Raw genomic sequence first — 21,840 nt, forward strand, 5'->3', positions numbered from 1 at the left:
GAATTTGACATGCATCTTGTAAATTTTTGCACATAGAGGTACAAGAAAAGAAAAGCTAAAACATCAACTGAAAATGTGGAATTTTCAAATGGAAGATATGCAGAAACCTTGGTTTTGTAAAAGAAAAAAGTATGTATAGTGAATACAGATTAACAATGACGCAAATAAGGTGATGTCCCCTGCTGACATTTAAGATGACGTGTAACTAAGAACATTAGAGTCGGTAGAAAGCCATCTTAACATAACCCTCAGTGCAAATAGGATTATGTATTAAAATACAGTTATGCCTGTCTGCATCAAAAAGTTTTCCTTGAATTTGATGAGTTTTTTCAAAAACCTCTATTTTTAGACAGAGGGGGAGAGAAAAATGTTAGGCTTAGTTCATTTAGAGATTTCTTCAAATCATTTTGGATGCAGCTTCTTGATGCTGTTGGAGATGATGCATGTGCCTGCGTGCATTTAGAGATGTGAGGATTTTTCTATATTTCTGCATTGCAAATAGTGGCAGCAGTACTTAGAGTCACTGCGGCTCACAAGTTCCTCTGTTGTTTTGTGTTCTTCTATGCTCATGCCAAATATTTACAGCCTCTGTGTCAGTTTTCACATCTGTGCCAGCTCACTTTTGTTTTTTTTGGTTTTATTCATTCCATCTCCTCCCATGAGGGAGACGGCAAATATCTTATCGCAGTCATTTTTTAGGGAGGGGGGTTGGATGAATATCGGATGGCTTTCGCCTCATGGTGCCAGTCGGATGCAGGGCACAGGGGTGAGGCTGCCAACAGGAGGTGGGCATGGGGTGCCAGGCAGAGGCTCCACACTGAGACACATGCTTAATTAGCATCCGAGATGGATGGAGGGAGGAGGAAGAGGATGGAGGGATGGCAGAACAGGAGACTAATTATGCCGTTTGAAAAGAGACTGGGAGTAAAGCGCTTTGGAAAATCTTAGCATCTCAGTCAGAGAATGAAAGCGCTGCTCAGGCATTGTGTCAAAGCGCTTCGATTCTCATTTGAGGCTTATTGTATATATGAACACACAAATTTACAGCGCAGTCAAAAAGTGCTCCAAGAAATTCATTTCCTGAGCCTTGGCAATACTCTCAGATGAATGTGACAGCTGTGCCGCTAAAGCTGAGTGGTGTGTGTGAGTGTGTTTCAATGCAAATCATCCGGCACTGTCGAGGCAGAGCTTTCTAATTTGAAAAAATGCAAAAGTGACATTCTGCTCATTCACACTCGCGCACGCATGCCAAGAATTCTATTGGAGCATCAGCAAGTGGTGAATTTCAGCGCAGCCAATGACTCGACACAAATATTGTTGTGTGTGATCTCATTTGCTTTCGCTGCTGAAAAATGATTCAAATCGGTCCAGTCTGAAAGCTGTGTGACTTTGGTTAAAGAGTCTGAAAGCTTTAGAGTTTTGCCACATGATACTCATGAGAAATAGGAAATTCCCCATCATGTATGCGGTCTGCTGGGAAGTCCAAAGAGACTTTGGCTTTTGGTCAACGACGGTCTGCAGAAGATATTAATGTTTCCACTGCTAATCACACACACGGAGCACACAGACCCATCCTGCAGACTCACACGCCGCCATGTATGATATCACCAGGTTCAGGGTGAGGACTTGAACTTGCGTGTTTCACTACCCTCCACCAAATGAGGCTCTGTGCTCGACGTCTGTATTTTTACTCTCACTGGATGAATTTTCATGTTGCTGTTTTACCAGTTGCCATGGTGAGACTGAGGCTTGTTTTTGTGCGTTTGTTTACTTGCGTGTGCGCCTGTGTTCGCCACAGCAGTATTTCAAGGCACATCATTTGGCACCGAAGCTGGCTGTCTAATTTAGGGGAAATGGGCTTCTGCTTGAAAAGCATCCAAATGACAGACATCCATAATGTGTGTGTGTGGGGGGGGGGGAGTTAATAAAAGGATCATCCAGACCTATGGCTGCAGGCTATTATGTTAATACAATCAAAGGACAAAGAATTTAAATCATTTTATCTAAACACGCATTTCCTTCTCTCCTCATCATGCTCTTCCTTTTGCCCCCGCTCTGTACTGAGCGACATCATACTTAGAAGATTTATTAGGCCATGTTCAACACTCACACAAACACTAAACACACACACACACACACACAGAAGGTCCTCCACCTGAGTCCCTGCTTCTTGCTGAGACTAATGCCCCCTTTTGTGCGTCTCTTTGCATAATGGCCCCTATCTAACACACAGCAGCATCCAAAGACGGTGCGTTCACCTCCTGACATCACATTAAAACTGCACACACAGATACACGCGACCCCCAAAGAGTGAGCATAAACATACTGTATACACATAAACACAAAGCCACCTCAGTGAATGGAGCAGCAGCCACGGCTCTGATGTGCTCTCACTTCCTGGCTCCCATTCAGAGGCATTAGAGCTGCCTACATTACACAGACATGCTAATGATATCTGGTAATGTGCCACAGCTGCATTGACATGCAGAATGATTTTGAGCTCATACGTATGAGCAAAACAGCAATAGACTGATGCTGCACAGTCTCATTTGGGGTCTTTATAGTGTGTGTGTGTGTGTGGTTGGGTGTTTGCTGGGTCGTCTCGCTTTGATAGCCTGCATCAAACACACGACTGTTTGGCTCTTTAGCTATCTGCACATGTGTCTGTCAAACCCAAGAGTCCTTGTTTATGAACAAATGTGCCTGTCAGTTATCGTATGTCTATAGATCTGCTGCATAGTGTTTGACCAGTGTTCTAGTGTGTTCATGTCACACTCCATTTGTGTATTAATGTGTTACTGTAGAGATGGCCACAGAGTAAACGCCCTGCATTTGTATGTGAAAACTCAGAACCCCGATGATGGATAAGCTTTGTGTTTTTTCTCTTTCTAACCCCTCCTCCTCTGCCTTCAGGGATAACTTGTTTGAGCCTCTTTTCATGGTCACAATCTTAAACCATGTCCACTTTTATAATACTGAATTTAAAGTTAAATGTTAGTTTTACATTAAGTCTTGTATTTTTCACATTTAAAAAGAAGGATTGGGGTGGTCAGTGGTGTAGTGGGTTAAGCAGGCACCTCATGTACAGAGGCTACAGTCCTTGCTGCAGCTGGCCCCGGTTCGAGTCCCGCATCGGATGGCCCCCTGCTTCCTGTCTCTCTTCATCTGTCCTGTCCATTAAAGGCATAAAAAAAAGGATTGAGGTGATGTTCCAGTGACAAATAAAATATATTTTTTAAAGTGTGTCGAAGCATTTTGACACTCAATAAAAGGTGACCTAAGGTCTCAATTCTAAAATATACTCAAGTTTATCAACCTGTGAGTGAGTAGTTGTTTTTCAAAAATCTTACTTTGCAGTGGAAATTATCTTATCAAGCAAAGTCTGGACAAATCTTATTCTAAAGGAGCTCACTGCGTCTTACTCCTGTGGCTGTTTCCGTACGAGATTATGTCAAAGCTGTGCAAATCTGACTGTCGGACCAGGAAGAATAAGACAGTTTTCTAACACTTTGGTGACTTCAGTGTGGATGCAAAATGCCATTGTTACCCTTGGTCTTTTTCGATGTAAACAGTATTTCTAGGTTTCTATTGATAATGGGTCATTTGGCTTTGACTCTTTTACCCAAAGCAACTCACAAATTAACAGCGTTCAAAGTTCAGTTTCGTAAAAAACCTTGGCATAAGCATTTAGAGTTGCTTCTTTCTGAAGTATAACAGGTAAACAAGTCCAAATCTGATTGTTAGTTATGGGAAGAAGCGAGTCCTCAAGAGATTATAGAAAGTAGAGAGTGACGCCCCTGTACTAACAGCTTCTGGTAGATCACTCACAATCTGAGCCCCAAATGGCATCATCCTGGACTTCTCCTGCCTTGTGTGTCTCTGGGACGCCAGTGGTCATTGTCTAGCCTCCTGGAGGTGTCGTGGGCCCAACTAGACGAAACACTGATGGAAGGAGGTTCCCACCTGATGACCCCAATGATATGTTGGTCAGCACTGCTCACTGATCTATATAATGGGGAGTGTAGGGAATTATTCACTGAGTCTGGTCCTTTATTTTATTTTATTTTTTTATTTTCTTTAGCACAAGTTTCTTGTGTTTATATTGAATCCTAAATTGTCTTTGTTTTCTAAATTGTCTTCCCATCTGTCTAGGTATCTGACTTATTGCACTTACTCTAGCACTAGTTTTGCTCTTAGCTGTTTGGTTTTGGAAGGAAATGCACTTATGATTTCTTGTGACCTGAAGTTCTTTTGCCTACCGATGTTGAACGCACTTATTGTAAGTCGCTTTGGTTAAAAGCGTCTGCAAAATGACCGTAATCCTGCAAGTAATGGCTGTCATACTGAGTTAGCAAAGCAGCATGGCTGAGAAACAGATGCATCAAGGCTAGATAAGGATAAGTGCTCATCAGTCATGACTCAATTTATGGAACTAAACACATTCATACTTTGGTTTGCTCACTTCCGAGTGTTTGGTGAGCAACATAAGAAATTTGCTCTCAAAACACAAAGTGATTTTACTTCTTTTTATTTTTTTACACGACTGGTATGTTTCCATGAACCAAATAAATGTTTATCTGAGGGCTACAGTGCTTCGTGGCACTACACATGTGTAGTGTAGTGAAACCTTAAAGGTAGGGTAGGAGATCCTGGATTTTGAGTCCAGCGAAGCTGCATTTTGAAAATACACAGGTAAAAAGTCCCAACCCTTTTCTTTACTTTTCCCCCGAAGGCACGCCTCTAGAGTACATGAACGAGCACGAAGGTGCACGAGCGCTGTTCTGACAGCAAGCATCGATCGTTGCCGTATTTAGTATTTAGTATTTAGTTTATGCTAACTATACGTTTAATAATGCTAGGTGCTAGCCAAGCTGGCTCTAGTTTAGCTTCCTGCCAAGCTTCTGGACGTTCACGGAGCAGGGTACGCGCACAGGGGGAAGGAGGGGGAGGGAGGAGCAGATTGCAGTTTGATAGACGGCATCAGAATCCAATCATTGTGAACGGTCTGTTCACAATGATTGGATACTGTTTTTCCTAGATTGTACGTTCTAGAGGCCACTAAAACTTTTCATATTTGTGTCAAAACTTTTAATTAATTGGTTGCAATGGGGGTGTGAAGAGTATTTCAAGCAATATGTAAAAAAATGTTCCAGAAAAAGATCCCCTACCCCGCCTTTAAGGCATGCATTCTCAGAAAACATGATATGCATCCAGTGACTTCATTTTCCATCGGTCTCCTGAAATATAAATGAGGTTAAACATAGAGCCTTTGGATATGTGGTTTTTAGAAAGGCCTAAAACCCGTAAACAGCTCGATTGACACATTTTTTCTTTCCGTCTCTACCTGAATGACTTCCATTACAACACATAAGGGCTCTGGGCATTTTTGACCATTCAGCGTTTGAATATGGGAGTCTTTTTTTTCCAAAAACATTTACATTACTTGCCCTGTGTTTCCTTACAGATGGCATCACGAGGAGCAGAATCTCGTCCTGAGCCCCGGTATGCAGAGGTAGACCGACATCACCCTTCACAACCCAGGTGAGATTGTTGTATGTGTACGCGCATACATGTTTTTTATTCCTCACTGCAGGAAATAAAGGGATAACTTCTTGCCACTCCCTCCTATTGTGTCTGCCCCACTCACACAGGCACACACAGACACACAAGCAGCACTGACTAATCCTCTTTGGAGCTTATAATTAAATCTGGAGTGTTTGCCTTGGGAGTGTCTACTCATCCCAGGAATAGGACTGATCAGCTCTCCAGAGAGCAGGGCACAAGCAGGATCTCTCTCTCTCACACACACACACACACACACACACACACACACACACACACACACACACACACACACGCACAGAGGTTGGTTTGCTAGGATGAAAGATGTATAACCTCGGGTGTGGCTTTGACAGAACTGCGTATTCCTTTTGTTTGTTTAACCATTCTCTTGTCAAATTATATGGCACACGTGCATCTGTCCAACCTCGACAGAATATTCACTGTCTTTTCCCCTGTAAGTTTGTGTATGCGCAAGCTGAGCAAACGGCATCTTCATGGCCCGACAGCCAAGTGGAGCGTGGAGTGGCGTGGGGCGAGGAAAGCGAGAGCAGGAGAATGAGGAAAAGAGGGGACACCAGGATGGAGAGGAGGAGCACAGAAAAAGAACAGTCATTTCACGGGTTATTGCCCCTCCTGATATGACAGGCACCAGGGAGCGCAGACATCAGCACTGGCTCGGGTCGGTTGGGGGGGGGGGGGCACTGAGAATGTAGGAAGGAGAAGCAAAGAGGAGGAAGACGGAGAGCCGAGACTTGACCAAGACAGAGAGATTAGTCAGCTGTAACTGTGAAGACGAACTCAAATGGAGACGGACAACCTGAGGGAGATTTGGAGAAACTACTCAAACCCAACCTGCGGTATCATTCAGACGGCTGGGAAAGTGTTCCCAGCCTCTCAAATCTGTGTTTTATTTATTTAAGAAAAAGTTAAATACTTTTGCTCGTGGATGACAAATTTATAAATTAGAAATGATACACATCTCACCTTCTTAAATAGGAGGTTTTTCTGCTTTTGTGATTGGATGAAATGCTGTTGTTTTCACTGTTGGTCAACAACAAGCAGTTTTGGAGGTCATGCTTAGCATTTCTCTCAGATTTCTAAAATAATGTCCTCAACAATAAAGATATAAGCTTTGGATCAGTTTGTAACGTAAAATAGTACATTACCAATTTATTGTTAATTTGTGTTTCAGTATCTTGAGAATAACTGCAGCCATCAAAATATCTGTTTACATGATTAGATGAATCGGGTTCAAATAATGCTCGTTACCTCGATAAATTTCGCTCTTTCTTACTGTTCATCTCCTCTTTGAGATATTTTTAGGCCTAAAACCCAGAGGATAGAATCTGCTTGAAATGCATGTTATACAGTCAACTTGCTTCTGGGGACATTTGCTTCAACAGAAAAGCAAAAGCAAGAGGAACAAAAGGCAGGAGAAGTGCCAGTCAAAGTTTGAATACTGTTCAGACTCACATGTGCGCGTTCTTGTTTCTGATGTTTCTGTAAAGATAAATCACAATTGCTCAGCCCCTTCAAACTCCTCTGACTCTGACTAGTATAAACTCGGGCGAGAAGAGGATGGGATGCAAGTATATTCTGAGAAAGATATTTTTTTTTCTTTTCCTTTTCATGGACTGGGGGAAAAACAGGAGAAAAAAAAGAGATCAGACACTGCAGAGAATTGAATGCATTTTTCAAAGTGGAGCTAACTTTGTGCAAAATCCCCCCAGGGGCCGCCATTATTGAAAGCCATTTCCTCTCAAAATGAGTGCGGCTCCACCATTGGCCTGGCTCTCATTAGCATACATTTGGCCTGCCTTTGTGTGGAGCCGGCTGGGGCTGCAGCTGGAGGGGTGGGAGTGAAAGAGGTGAGTGTGTGCATGTGTTTGTGCACGCATAGATAGAACAGGAGACGCAGTAAAGCGTCTCACAGATGGGAGCATATGGAGAGAGGTGGAGAGTAAAGAAGAGGTACGAGTTAGAGACGTGGGGAGCAAATTGAGGCAGAATCAGAGGTGTTCATGCAGAATTAAAATATTTTACTTCTAAAATGTTGTTGCTAATTGCCAATGTGCCATCACTGTTTCCCCAATGAAAACAGTAAAGAAAGAAAAATGCCATTTTGCAAACTGAATTAGAGATCTGCATTCAGGATACTCTACCTAATCGCCCACATAATCGTTTGCGCATGCCAGTTTGTTTACATGCGGTTGGCTGTGGATTGCTCTACATTTTGTGTGTGTTTGCACATCGTAGGTGGTAGCACAACAGATAACACGTTTCAGTGGTGGCAAGTGTCCAGATTTAGGCACCAAGCCCCAACAACTAGCCACCAGGAGCATCTGCAAACATCTGTCTCTGTTGTCTCTTCAGAGAGTAACACACCGTTGGCACTGTCAAACCCCATCAACACCTTTTTTTCTTTTTTTAGGCCAATTCAGCATTTTGAATATATTAGCCAATGCATGTAGGATAAGATATATAGAGAGAGATCACTCTGATGCACTCTGCAGCACAGTCGGGTAAAATTTCCTCTTTTATTTTTTTATCCATGCAGCTGAAATTCTCTCTAAAACATACATGTACAAAACAATCTATATGATCTGTCAGTTTCAACTGATCTGCAGATTTTTTTAATCGATACGCATACAAAACACACCCAACTCAACTAGTACTCTGTTGGATACTAGAAACTTAACTAATAATGACCTGACTTCATAGAAATAGTGTTTTGTTCATGTTTTTTACTGAAAAATGGATAAACCTCTGCTCCCCTTGTGCACTGCAAAGTTATGCCTTCGTGCCCAGGCTGACATTGTGTGTCACAGTCATAATAAGCAATGTGAGGGGACACAGAAGGAGTCTAGAAGAAGCTCTAAACACAAACACCATGTAGTTTTACTGACTGCACGGAGAGCTCAGTGCCCCGTCTGGGCAGTCTTGGTCTTTCTTTCCATTGACATTTGGAGAGTTTCCAATTGCTGAATAGGTCCAACTCTTTGCAACAAAAGTTGTTTGATATGCGCAGAACAACCAGCAGGTTTCGAAGGTGCCTAACCTTTCAGGAGTATTGTGTTGTTTTTCCACCTGTGTTTCCATCTTTCATGCACCGTCCCACATTCGGCGTATCTCTTGGTCGGTGCACTCGGGTTCAAACAAATACAGACAACCATCAAATTGTTAAGCATCTGCTATCATTCCTGTCATGGTCCATAGGGAAAAACACTATTGCATGTAACAGCTGAGTTTCCAGAGAGTCAGTCTCAGCCTGTGAACAAACTGGCATGCACACCAGAATATAAGGTGATAGCTATACTGGTGATTCGATCTGCAGGTGAGTGGTCTCACTTTACTGTTTGTAAAATGCCAGGTGGCTAATTTTTGTGTTTGCCTTCAGTCAGATAATTGTCTCAGGTTGTCAACGACAATCACAAGCACTTGTACTTTGAAAATTGCCTCGTGGTATTCCATTGCAGCTGTCTGATGGTTGCATTTCATCACATTCTTCCAAAATATGAGACCATTTCCAAAAATCGTTGTTGATTTAGACCCAAAACAAAGGAATAAAGGGTCAAGTTTCACAACTATTGATTTTTCCTTTATGAAATTGGCCTATGAAAAAGTCAGTATTTCTCACAGTCAAACAAAAACAGACCAGAAAGTTAAAGTAAACCCTTCTGACATGTTTTTTTTGTTTGTTTTACTGGAAAATATTACTCGTTTTATTATGGCAGCCCAACTTTTGATCCATTAAATCAGGTTCTGTCTGGCTATTCCCACCTCTCAAATCAAGAGACCTGAAGAAGTCGATGCCAAAATAGGTCTGATGGAAAGAAACCTCGGACCTCAGCCCAAGACATACTGCTGAGGGCCGCTGCGCCGCAGCCAGCAAGAGAAACTCGAGTTGGAGAGAGAAAATTTGGAAAGGGGACTGCAAGTTGCAACACTGAGAGGTTTGCCCCAGGGAGGGTGATGGTACTACTTTGGCTCTGGCCTCACTCTCCACCAGCCATTAACACAGGGGGGGCAGCTCAGCCCCCGGATAGGCTCCACGCTTTGGGACACACTCAATTACACACGCACAAACACAAACTCACACAAGCACAAGGCCATATGGAGAATATTAACATCATTACCAATTCAAAGCAGCGGGTCAACGGCGAGGTGACCCAGCCCCTGGTTATCCAATCAGAGCAACCCCTGATCCACTCCCCTAAGGTGATTGGATTAGGGGGCCAGGTTGGCACAGCAACGTTGCTGGCCAGGGATGATAATTGGCTGATTAATGTGCAGCTGATGGCCACTGAGTCCGAGAGCACAGAGGTTCAATCGGAGACTGGCCTCATGAAGGTCTTGTCACATCCGAACAATGGGAATGACCCACAGAGAAGGACACAAGTGTTGGGTTTTTGGCTACTAAAGTCTGACTGGATACACACACACACACACACACATCTCAGGTCCCCATATCAATTTCTAACTTATATGTCATATATCAAGATGGCTCCAAATAGACTTTGACTTGTGAGGACCTCAAGCAATTACCATTTTCTGCATGTGTTTTTACAGTCAGTCATTCTGAGGAGCCTCTCGTGTTCATTGTTTGGAGAGTGACCAAATGCTCAGCGCCCTCATCCAGAACTCTCTGCCCTCCTTAAAAAAAAAACACAGGACAACTTCTTGATTGTCCACAGCATGTCAAGTATCCACTAGTATGTGGGAAAGTGTCCCTTAAGGACTCAAGTGACCTTCCTGAAAAGTGCAGGCACATTCTCCCCAGACTTACAGCCACTTAGCTCTCTCCGTCATGTCCCAGCAGATGAACCCTTTCACCCAGGCTGTGTTAGCTCCGGTCCTAATTGGAGACGCTACATCCCTATTGGACACACCTGAAAACATGGGACAGAAAAGAAGACAGGACTCTGCCCCCCTTGCATTGAAACAAACATATTAATTCGAGTTAAATCCATACATTGTTTCATTTCTGGTCCACTCTTTTATTTTCCCAACTGGAAAAAAGCTCCCGGAATATTTTCCCAGTCATACCTCATATCGTAAGACTGCCACATTTATTGCAAAGGTCTGTTATCATTTTAGCTCTGTAATATTGTTTGGCCTGTAGTTTGAAGCTTGCAATGAATTCATATGTTTGCTTTTTTTAAGGTCAGTAGAGAAATCATATCGTTGCTGCTCTGGTCCCATCTTTATTAAAGCCCAGTCCTGCTTCTCTCAGCTTCATATATGATCAACTTTTTCCCTGCCTGCTGCTGTCCAGCTGCCAAATGACTCACTTTAAACTCATCCAACTCAGTTAAAGTTATTGTCTCTCTAAGTCGTTTCATTTCTCCAGAGCGCAGAAGCCTTTCTTGCTTTCTTGCCGTGTAATTGCTCGTAATGGTTCAGGAATCCTAGATAATTTGGTTTAAAAGTTTATTCAACCCCCTTTATTGTAAAATAATAACAATAAATGAGGAGTTCAGGAGTATCTAAGGCAGTGCGATTTCCTGCGAGGTGTCCTGACCCTTCTCCTTTTTGCTGGCCCTTTATGAAGGAGAAGGGTGTGCAATAGTAGCGGTGTTTGTCCATCCAACACTGTTTGCGCTCAGACATAGAAAAATGTAATGGAATCAGCAGAAGGAAATGAAAGGGCTTTAACCAGCTCTGTCACATGCACAGCTGAGGCACCGGTGGCCCTACCCGTTTACAATAACTCCTCATTCGCTGCTTTTCACTGATTCCATCAATCCTTCTGTCTGCATTTCTCTGTCACTTTTGTTTATATCTCTCTTTGTCTCTTTGTATCTCGTCTTCGCCATCCGTCTCATAGGTCCATGTACGAGAAAATGAAATCAGCGCGTTATAAATAAAACAAAAGGAATACACTTTGAGGCCTCGGCGCGCCCTGTGAGCTCAACGAAAAATACGAAGCCTGGCATGTAGACGTCTGCATGACAAATACAAGTCCACAAATATAGATGAGCGGGCAGGAGTCTGTGAGACGAAGGAGTCTCCATGAATTCAAATGTTGTCTTCTTTGCTTTGATCGAAACGGAATACAATAGCCATGGAGTGAACTTATTTTGCACTGTTCAGAATCTGAATATGTACAGCGGAGGAAAAAAGTTTGAGAAAAAAAACTCCCATATGTTTCCATCATCAGCTCCTACTCAACTGTTTTTCCCTCGGCACGTCTCTGTTCCATGATTGCTCTCCTTCTTGGAGTACTGTCCAAGAGGTAAATCTGACCTTTGACTTTGTTATTAAGGCTGGCTCTGCTTTGAATCGCACAATCGAAGACATTTTTGCTGTCGTTTTGGAGCTAAAGCACCTAAATGCTTTGAAATTCTTCTCATTAGTAGATAAATATGACAATATATTGTGGTAGAAGACTTGAATGAATATTTATTGATATTTAGTTCAAGCAGGACATCATTAAGATAATGACTGGAGCTTTAAATGTTTCTTTAAGCTGCATCTACTCCTAATTTACATACAAGCTGTTTGCCCCGGTGCCTCCCGTCTCTCCTCACCTTCTCATTTCTAACTCAAAGCTGCCGCTGTTACCTGCCATTGATACTGTACACACTCCCCATCATAGCTCAGTATATAGTAGCAGAGAGTGTAAACATAAGTCCATTTACATGAGGCACGTGCATCTAGGTGAGAGCCTATTTCCACTGCTGTTGTTTACATAAGCCAGTTTGATTCGTAGAGCTGCCTTGATGGCCGGGGTCAGAACAGCTCGTGGTTCCCTCTGAGACTGAGCCACTCAGGTCTGTTCTGTGTCTTTGGCACTCAGCACGCACAGTGCCGTTACCAATATGACTTTATACCCGCTTGTGTGTTTGTGAACATGGATGAATTTGGACAGTCTGGACAATTTCTCATACACTAATGAGTATGTCAGCTTACTGAACACACAGCATTACGTTGATAAAATAAGTCATTTCTCCAGTGATTGAGGTCCGCTCTCCTCAGATTACAGGAAATGTTCATGCTCTGGCTTTACTTATCATCTAGAAACCATGAAAACACACAGCCGTATCACTAACTTCAACCACAGATTGAATAAAGTACAGGCAGACTGTGCTGATAAGCATATGACTGAATATGTGTGTGGGAGTGTTTGGTAGCAGGATGCAGCAGCTGTTTTTTGCTGAGCAGTTAATATATTTTGCATGCAAGGTGAGCATATAATTGGCAGATGTGCTCACATATGTATCCATATGCTCCCTCCATCTTTGCAATCAGAACATTAATGAATTGAATGAGCAAATGTCATTCAGTTGACATTAGTGTCGGTTACATGTCTGAGCATTTGCACTAATTTCTTTGTGTATGGATGAGAACACAAACCTGTCGACCTGCTTATCCATCTACCCCCATGTTTACAAAAACCTGTGGACGTGGTGCAGTGACTACAGTCAAACCCTATGTTTAATGAAAATAATACAAACTTTAAAGGTAACTTTACTTGTTCGTTCTATTTCATTTGATGCCAGCAATAAGTAAAAAAAAAAAATAAATAAATGTTACCAGGGATTGCGACTAATTGTCTCCATGACTTCCACAAAGAATTTCAGATATTTATTAGTTTTTTACTTTGACTTTATCATCTTAAATTGACTCGGCCCAGCGAAAGTGGTAGTGTGTCTATATATTTATATATTTGTCTTCTTTTCATTGCCTGGTTCAAGCTTGAATTCTTAGTTGTGTTTTGTTATAATATTACAAGAGCTGATTAAATCCCCCTTTGCATCTTTCTGTTGTTTTTCTGCCATTCGCACAACTTTTTCTTCTCACCTGAACCCTCCAGAGTTGCTAAGTCCACTTAGAATAAGCGACTTTGCGGTTTTTTTTTTTTTTTTTTTTTTTAAGAACATCGTTGCCTGTTTTGGGATTGTTTTCAGAGATCAGGTTGCTTGTCTGGTCATGAGATCTGGCAACACTGGCTCCAGTGGAGTTTAGTGCAGAACAGGATGCTGTGGTGAAAAGAAAACACACTTTTGGAACAAAACCCTAATGCTTTTAGCTGATAGATTGACTTTGAATGGGTGCATTAGAGTCATTTAAGTGTGTGGGTGTACTCTGCAACATGTAAGCAGGAATAAGAATGGGATATTCTGTTTGCAACTCATTTAGCACTCTTATTGGAATAATAATTTTCTTATTTACATTAAGGACAATAGCCAGAATACGTTTATCCATGTGCCATTGTTTCCCTTAGAAAAGAAGAACAATTATAAATCTTTTATTTTCCACAGCTGTAGCTTGTATTTTTAACTAATGTGTTCAAAAGATGCATCCTATTTACATTAAATTGTTTATTTATGTTGTTATCTAATATAGTTCTAAAGCAAAAGATGTAAAATTTGTCATAAACAATACAAAAACTTTGTCTTCCATAGTGTGTATGTGTGTGTCTATGTTCTGACAAAGACACATGGTAGTTTTCCAGCTGTTGGGGGGTATTCAGGGGACCCGGGTGGTGAGACTGGGGGTCTAATGAGGAATTGGGGATGGTGGTGTGGGGTTACTAATTTTCTCCGTCCATTTCCTGGGGGCAGGTGCAGGACAACCACCATACACACAGATTCCTCACTGTCATAAGGCGGAAGCTGTGCCTAAACAGCAACACACACTCTGGCCGTCCCAGATGGATACTGACACGTTTTATTTTTTTTTTCCACTGCTGAGTGTGTAATCATATACTCTCCCAACACATATTCACATGCATAGCTGTGGATGTAATATTGGGTCTATCATTTGCTCTTCCACATACTCTCACAGGCTCTCAGAGGGTGGTTGGGAGTGTGGTATATGGTGATGATGTTCTCAGAGTGTGAGTCAGATGTATTAGACAGCGTGTCATTACAGCTTTCCACTCTAGTTGGTCCCTGTGGTTCACATCACACCTTGCACTGTTGCTCAATATAGACCTATGAGCGGCACACGGGAGTCTCATCTGTCTCGTGCTAAACTCAGCCTCTTTTTTTTTTTTTTTTTTTTTTTTTTTCCGTGTGCATCTCGTTCGCTTTCTTTACACCGTCTCCATTTTTCCGCCTTGACTTCTGCAAATCATTTACGCATCAAATTCAAAGAAAGAAGAAGCTGGAAAATTGAATAAATCCGCCGCTGTTTTCCAAAGTATTTGACACACTCGCTGAAACGGAAAAAGAGCATCCACAGAAATTACAAGAGAAGTCAGGTTAGAAATACATTTGACAATTACTTCAGTCCAATTCGAGTACTTCTCAGTACTGTCATACCATCTGTGAATCCCATAGAGACAAATAGTAACTTCTGTAATCATTGCTGTATTATACTATCACAAATACACAAGCTACTCTATAAAGGAGGAGAATAAGGACCTATCGAATACTAAATCATTCCCGAGAGTCGCTCTATTTTCCTTTTTTGACCTGACTCATTCAGGTGTATTTATTTGTCTGAGCACTGCTCATGAAAACCTTTAATTTCCATGAGATGTTTTAAGAAATAAAACGTTTGGTTTTGAAATTTCAAAAAGTGTGTGTGAAATGTTCTTGGCAGGAGAATGAGAGCACACCTACTGTCTGCTTGTCCCCAGCTGCCACATGCTCTTTTCAAACGAGATTAGTGGGTACAGGTGAGCTCCTCTAACTGTCATCACCAACGCAAACAACGTTTTAATCCAACAGGAATGAGTTTTTTGGGGTTTTTTTTTTTTCATCACTCAAAAGTAAACTTTCACCCTGCCCTCGGGATATTGTTTTGTTTTAGAAGGGGATGGATAGAGACTACACAACATGATCTTTTCTTTCTGGGTTAGGATTAGAGGCAGGTGCAATGCATTTAAAACCTACATTACAGCACTGTTTCTTTACTGGTGTTTACTCTCCATGTCTTTCGTGCAAATATATTTCATTCCCTTGTTCCCTCTTCCTGTTCCTCTTAGTTAGTCAGTAAGACTCTGTGCTATTTAGCATATAACTGAGTTATGTAAGTCAGCAAGTAAACAGAGATCTCATTCTGACACTTTGAATATACAAACACAGGCATGGACTCTTGTCTGGCTCGCTCTGTGACTCACTCAGTTGTACTGGAAATGCTCTACTTGGCTCCTCTAGATTCACTCAGAATTTATCGAAAATTCAAGCACTGCAGGCTTTCGACATGGGTTGAGGACATTTTGCGTCACCCAAAAAACATACAGAATAAACATGTTCCCATTTCCCTCCAACTGCCAACCAGGCTGAAGCCAGCTGTGTGACCCAGCCTATGAGGAGCTCTGGATGGGTCACCGAGACCTGTGGACCCCCTAATCCCCCAGCTGCTTGACCGGGACACACACACAGTTACTCATATGGCTGTAGGCAGTCATGCCATTAGCCGCAATACCTCACAACCGCCCCCATGTTTGATTTATACACATATGTATTTATATTTATATATATGCAGCTTTATTTTGACCACTAAGAAAAAGAAAACGCACATGAGACCTTCCTTTTCTTGAGAAGCTAGGCATTCCCCTCTTTAACCTATTTCCTTATAAGCATAAAAATACTGTTATTTCAGGGTTAGAGGTCATCATGATGTATGAAACACCTCTAAACGGTTAATCCTAATCGGTTTTACACTTGGTCATCCACAAAATGGGTAAAAGGAAAATTTGGTCTAGCGCTATGCGTCAACCTTTGTACACTAATTCAAGTAGATGTGTTTATCAGGAGCTATGCACCAAACTTGTACGCTTTTTTTCCCTACAAGTCTTGAATTTGTGCAGATGATGCTATATTGTTGAATGGTTGCTCCTCACTAAAATGTATTGCTTGTCATTTGACTGCTTTGCCCTCATTATTACCCTTCCTACAACGGTGAGGAGAAGAAAGGAAGAAATTATAAGACTCACAGAGGATGGAGGGAATTAAAAGAGTGAGTGCAAGAGGGGATGTACTGATATTAAGGAGAGAGGTTGGAGGGGTGATGGAGAGACAAGTGGAGCAGAAAGGAGAAGGAGACAGCAATTAATATGGAAGTGGGAAAGAGGAGGGAATTAAAGATCGCAGAGGGGGACATATAAGGCGAATGGTGAAAGAATTAAGGGGAAGCCAAAGGAGGCTCCTGTCTGTTTGGGTGGCCCTGAGTCGGGTTAAGGACCCAGGTGTTCCCCCTCCTCTATCTCCGCATCACTCCATCCCTCTTTATTTCCCTCTCAGTGCCTCCCCTGGTGGCCTTCACCATTTAATCTGGATTAATGAGGAGTTTGACCTTCGCCTCTCTTTTTCTCCCGTGCTCTTTCCACTCCTGCTTTTCCTCCTCACAGAGCTGCTTCTTGGCAGGAATATATTGTATTTACCCAGACTCCACATCTGCTTCTGTCTCCCCACATCTTCATTTCAGATAGGTTCTCATTTCCCTCAGACTCCTCCTTTTTTCGTCATGGTCTTTTTGCTTCTTCGACTCACTTTATTCCTTATCTGAAGCCTTGGCAGTGCACGTGTGCATATCGGTATGTGTGTGGAACTCCATCTTCTGTGCTCTGCTGACTGACAAGGCAGTGCTGTTCACTTTTGAGACCACCTGTGCATCCTGTCCCACCGCTCTGTTTGGGTGGTCAGGCCTCCCAGTCCTCAGAAAACACACATACTGGTACGTGGGACACACACACACACAGATATATAGAAGTTCACATCACCACAGTCCGGGAATATCCTCAAGGGAAGTCTGCAGACACAAACTCACAACCAAGCTGTGTGCTACATAATCTGTGGTGAGTGAGTCATTCTAATTGGCCAGTCAACAGGTGCTGAGCTCGACTCGAGGGACTGAATGGAGGAGACGTGGGGATATGATTACAGAACAAGAGAGAAGCTAAGCTCAAAGCTTCTGTATAATAATGCCACTGCTAGAAATTGTTGAAGGGTGGGAAGTAAATGTCTAAATCTGTTATTCTCTTCTTTATTGGTGACTGACGTACTTTTATAGCAGTTTGAACTATAGCCAGACATTTGCTATTAGGCGGTTTTCAGGGTCAGACCAACAACAGCACTGCCTCACAAATGTGTGTTTATATGCATTTAAATGACCAGGTCAATGTTCGTATCTGTTAACAAATTATTCTGAAATATTATCCATTAAAGGGATTCATTTTTCCATAATCTGAGAAGGAGCTGAGGTATATTTTAGTTTTACTCCTTCCTGCTCTGTACAAACATAAAAAGGTGATTATCACCTATGTCCATGTACTTAATTCTTCATACTTGTAATATATAGCAATATATTCAGTTTTTTTGGGGGGAATCGTGGAGGTCACGCCCCCCAGGCCAAAGAGTTGGAGGTCCAGCCAGCTTTTTATTAGCATGAAATTCAAAAGCCAGCTTTTGTGATGGTATGAGGGCGCATTAGTGCACATGGCTTGTGTAACAGGCACAACAGTGAAGGCTCCATTATTGCTGGCTGAGATGTACAAGTTTTCCCATCCAGATGGCGTCTTTTTCACAAAAGGCCACACTTATTTCAGCTAGAGTGCCAAGCCACATTTTCCATGTATTACAACATATGGCTCCTGAACTGTTGTGCATCTGAAATCAACTCGAGCAAAAATTAGGCAAATTACACTTTAAAAAAAGGGGAAAGCAGCAGTGCTTTGCACTGTTATTCTAAACTCTGCCACATTTAGACTGACTGCAAACGTGAAAGCAAAGATAATTAATGAGGAAGCAGCACTGTGGATCCCCAGCACACTGTTGAATACCTTGAAATACACCATTAAAAGTCAGGTCAGGGTTTCTCTTTAGCATTTAGTCAGGGACAACATATGAAATGTTGTGTTGTGGTTTAATGGCTGATGAGCACTTCTCAGTTTTCCTGTCAAATAATGACAAAATAAATCAAATAACGTTTGATATTACTATAATAAAGTTATAACGATGCGTTAAACAAGTTGTCTGGTGTTCTGCTAAAGTTGAGGCCCACAGTTACCTGTTTTTCTTATGTCATCAAATGTTAAGCACTAAGCTGGGCCGTGCCCCACCTCTGGTAAAAGTCTGTATGGAAATCCTTCCATATCTTATTTGAGTAATCCTGCTTAAAGACAGACAAACAAACCAAAGGAACCGCATAATTTATTTGCAGGGGGTATAAAAGAAAATGTGCATGTGACTCACATGTGCAGCAGCTCCACTTGTCTCTTGGAAAGCATGTGATCTCCCAAAACTCAGATGTTGTGAGACGATGGTGACACTTTTTCACTCATCAACAGATGTATTCATTAAAGTTTTTCATGTCAAAAAATCCTCTAATCCTGCCTGACTAACACTGTAATATATGTCATCTCATATTTAAGCCCAAAGATCGTTTCTTAGTTGAATTTATTGTTGTGCCTACATTGCACTGTTAAATCTTTATCCATGAAATGAAGCTTTGTTTCCAGCTTGAACCAAAGGCTAATTCTTGGCCTCTATTGGGAGGGGCAAATGGAAATCAGTGCTTTTTACAACCATGTTTATAAATGCCTACCGGTGGTTTTAGAATATCATGTTGAACCCAAGATGAGGTTGAAAAGATGTTTTTATTTAACCATAAACCAGCTCATGATCTCCCTGAGCTCAGTGGTTCTTGGTGAATTGGTGCCTCTCTGGAACAAGGTTTCCTGGCCTGGAGCCAGTTCTCTGCTTACTGAAACACAAAAAACTGGCACAGTCTCTAAGTCAGCACGAGAAGCGGCTGCGGCGAGAAGAACTCACTGACAGCATGGAGTTATCTATCATAACCCCTCGTTGTCAGTGAGTTTGAATTTATCATTTTTGCCGGCACCAGTGGAAGGAGGTGATAAGCTGAGTGGCATGTGATTTTGATCTGTTGGGCACTTTGGAACCGGTTCCATAGTTTTTGACATCTTACTATAAATGGTGGAAAAGAGCTCCAGTAAGATAGCGATGCGTTTAACACAGAAGTTGGCAGGAAAGTTTGTTTGGAATCAACAGAAGAGCATTTGTGTGTGTGAGAGCAAAGCTATTTGACTAAAGGATTTTGAATGAGTTGAATGCCAAAAGTTCGACTTTATAATGTGGACGGGAATTTTGCAGCCGACCACTTTTGAAAACTTTTACACTCACATTAGCTGGACTTGTTTGTCACTCAACTCTGGAAACATCACATAAGATGGAAAACATGTGGGTGTGAATGAAAGGTGAGCTGCCTTCCCTTTTCTTTGCTCCTTTCCCTTTTTCATTCCTCTCTTTCACCCTGTCCCCTCTCTAGCCTCACTCTTTCTCCCCCTCCGCCCCTCCGAAGCCCCCGTGTCGCCTTACCCAGGGGTTTAGCCCCTAATCACCCACAGCTAGTGGGAGGGAACCGGAGACTTCCAGCTGGCTGCCTCGTTACTGCACACCCCTGAGACGCACACATTCCTCCACACACAAGCTGAACGCACACACAACCTGATATATGCTTACCAAGGCATTCGCTGTTATCTCTTGGCATCTCTCCATCCACGTCCCCCCCACAACTCAATCCTGTCAAGGCCACTGCCTCACCACGTAAACTGAATAACAGAAGGAGGCTTACCACAGGGGAGGGCCAAATCTCTGGCACATACTCTACTCCAAACCAGTTCAAACCTGTATTAAATATTGCCATCAACTGTATTTTAAAGCCTCCATCTATAAGAGCACGTGATTTTGCGTCTGTGAATCTTTACTGATACTTTCTGGCAGTCCTACAGTCCAAATCCTGGCTATTGTCAGTTGAAAAAAGTTCTCATAGACAACCATCTTTCTGTTTCAGGAGGGACCCATATGATTATCCCACTCACTCCAGACCTGTGCCAAGAGACCCAGGCCCATACCCGAGCCACCACCAGGACCCTCCAGGTTCCAGTCACCCTGGACGATTGCCACTCCCTCAGTCGTCCAGCCAGCCCCAGCCAGCACCCAGCTACACACGCTACAACCCGCCGTCTTCAGGTCAGAAGCACCATGCGGCACTGAGGCAGGACGTCCCTCCCTCTCCCAGCACGGCTCACAGAGGGCAGCCCTACCACAACGCCATCGGGGGGAGAGGAGACGGCTACCGGCAGGCCAGCCCCGGCCGCTACACCAGCCCGGAGAGGTACCCCGCCGCCAGGGATCGCTACACAAGCCCCGATCACTACCGCGATGGAGATGAAAGACAGCCTGACCCAAGACGAAAGAACCCTTTGATAAATGCTGTGTAAAAACGTAGTCCCTCCTCTAACTCCTTAAATATAAAGAAGATTAAAATTCAACTTAATTTAAGTGCATTTGGATTAGTGTAACATAATAAGTAACAAGGTTAAAGATTGAGTTGTGTATATACATATGTATTTTTGGTAGAAATGCTTGTGTACTGAGGTATATAACAGCAAGACAAAGATTTTATAAGATGAGATTAAACTAAGAACAAATTATTGTACTGATATATTGTGAAAACCCGGTGCCAAATGTTGTATAGGATGAAGTTATATGCATTAAATGTAGTGCAGATTTGCATTTTGCACAAACAGATCACACTGAAGGAAATTAAGTCGGATCACCTTGACTAGCCAGACTGCTGCAGCACAAGAGAAACAGGAAGTCAACAAGCAGGAAAAAGGAAGTAACTGCCCTTCTTGTGTCTTCTAGTCCTTGATGTTTTGTTGCTTGGACTTCCTTCACATCCTGCTATCATGCTGGAAGTTTTGGGTGTTTTTTGCCTTTGATTATTTGTTGTGACCGATACATTTACTGGGCTTTTATTAAGTGTATAATTGCATTGCAGACACACACACATATATATATTATCTTGTGCTTCTAATAAAATGTAGAAATCTTTGATCAGCACAAATGTTGTGGGTTATAAAGGTAAGCTATGTGACACCTCGTGTTTTGTTCCAGCTAAAAAAGAATTAAATTAAAATTATTATCTTTTAACATCAGACCTAAAAGTCGTTGCATTGAAAATGTGTCAGTTGTGGTTTGATTTGAATATGTTGTCAAATAAGTATATGATTTCTTTTTTTACACTTTGCAATAAATATTTTGAGGTTTTCATCCTATTCCTCTCCAACTTCATTTACTTCGTCCTATTTCACCCCACCGGTTAGTCAGGATATGCATATTTGAACTATTCAGTCAAACACCATGACTCATCACTTTAAAACTGCATAAGGATATTAAGCTTAATTTTTGTGAGCACAATCTCCAGATAAATTTGCCCTGTGAGATGACTGATAAGAGTAGCCAGTTTTCTGATAATGACTGAATTATCTCCAACAATTAGAGGCAGGAAAATCTC

At 42.2% G+C, this 21,840-nt stretch overlaps 1 protein-coding gene across 4 annotated transcripts in view; it reads left to right on the top strand.

Moving 5' to 3' along the window:
• The window catches only part of pard3ba (par-3 family cell polarity regulator beta a), a 164,840-nt gene extending 143,244 nt beyond the window's left edge, over positions 1-21,596 (top strand). For all 4 annotated transcript variants that reach the window (XM_075477934.1, XM_075477936.1, XM_075477938.1 and 1 more), the window contains exons 23-24: positions 5,465-5,541; positions 20,332-21,596. In XM_075477934.1, coding sequence (XP_075334049.1) covers positions 5,465-5,541; positions 20,332-20,761 — 507 coding nt within the window. In that variant the 3' untranslated portion in view covers positions 20,762-21,596. The remainder of the gene's footprint in view (positions 1-5,464; positions 5,542-20,331) is intronic.
• Positions 21,597-21,840: the final 244 nt, after the last annotated feature.

This window comes from Odontesthes bonariensis, chromosome 11, assembly GCF_027942865.1.
Source record: "Odontesthes bonariensis isolate fOdoBon6 chromosome 11, fOdoBon6.hap1, whole genome shotgun sequence".
Classification (NCBI taxonomy): domain Eukaryota; kingdom Metazoa; phylum Chordata; class Actinopteri; order Atheriniformes; family Atherinopsidae; genus Odontesthes; species Odontesthes bonariensis.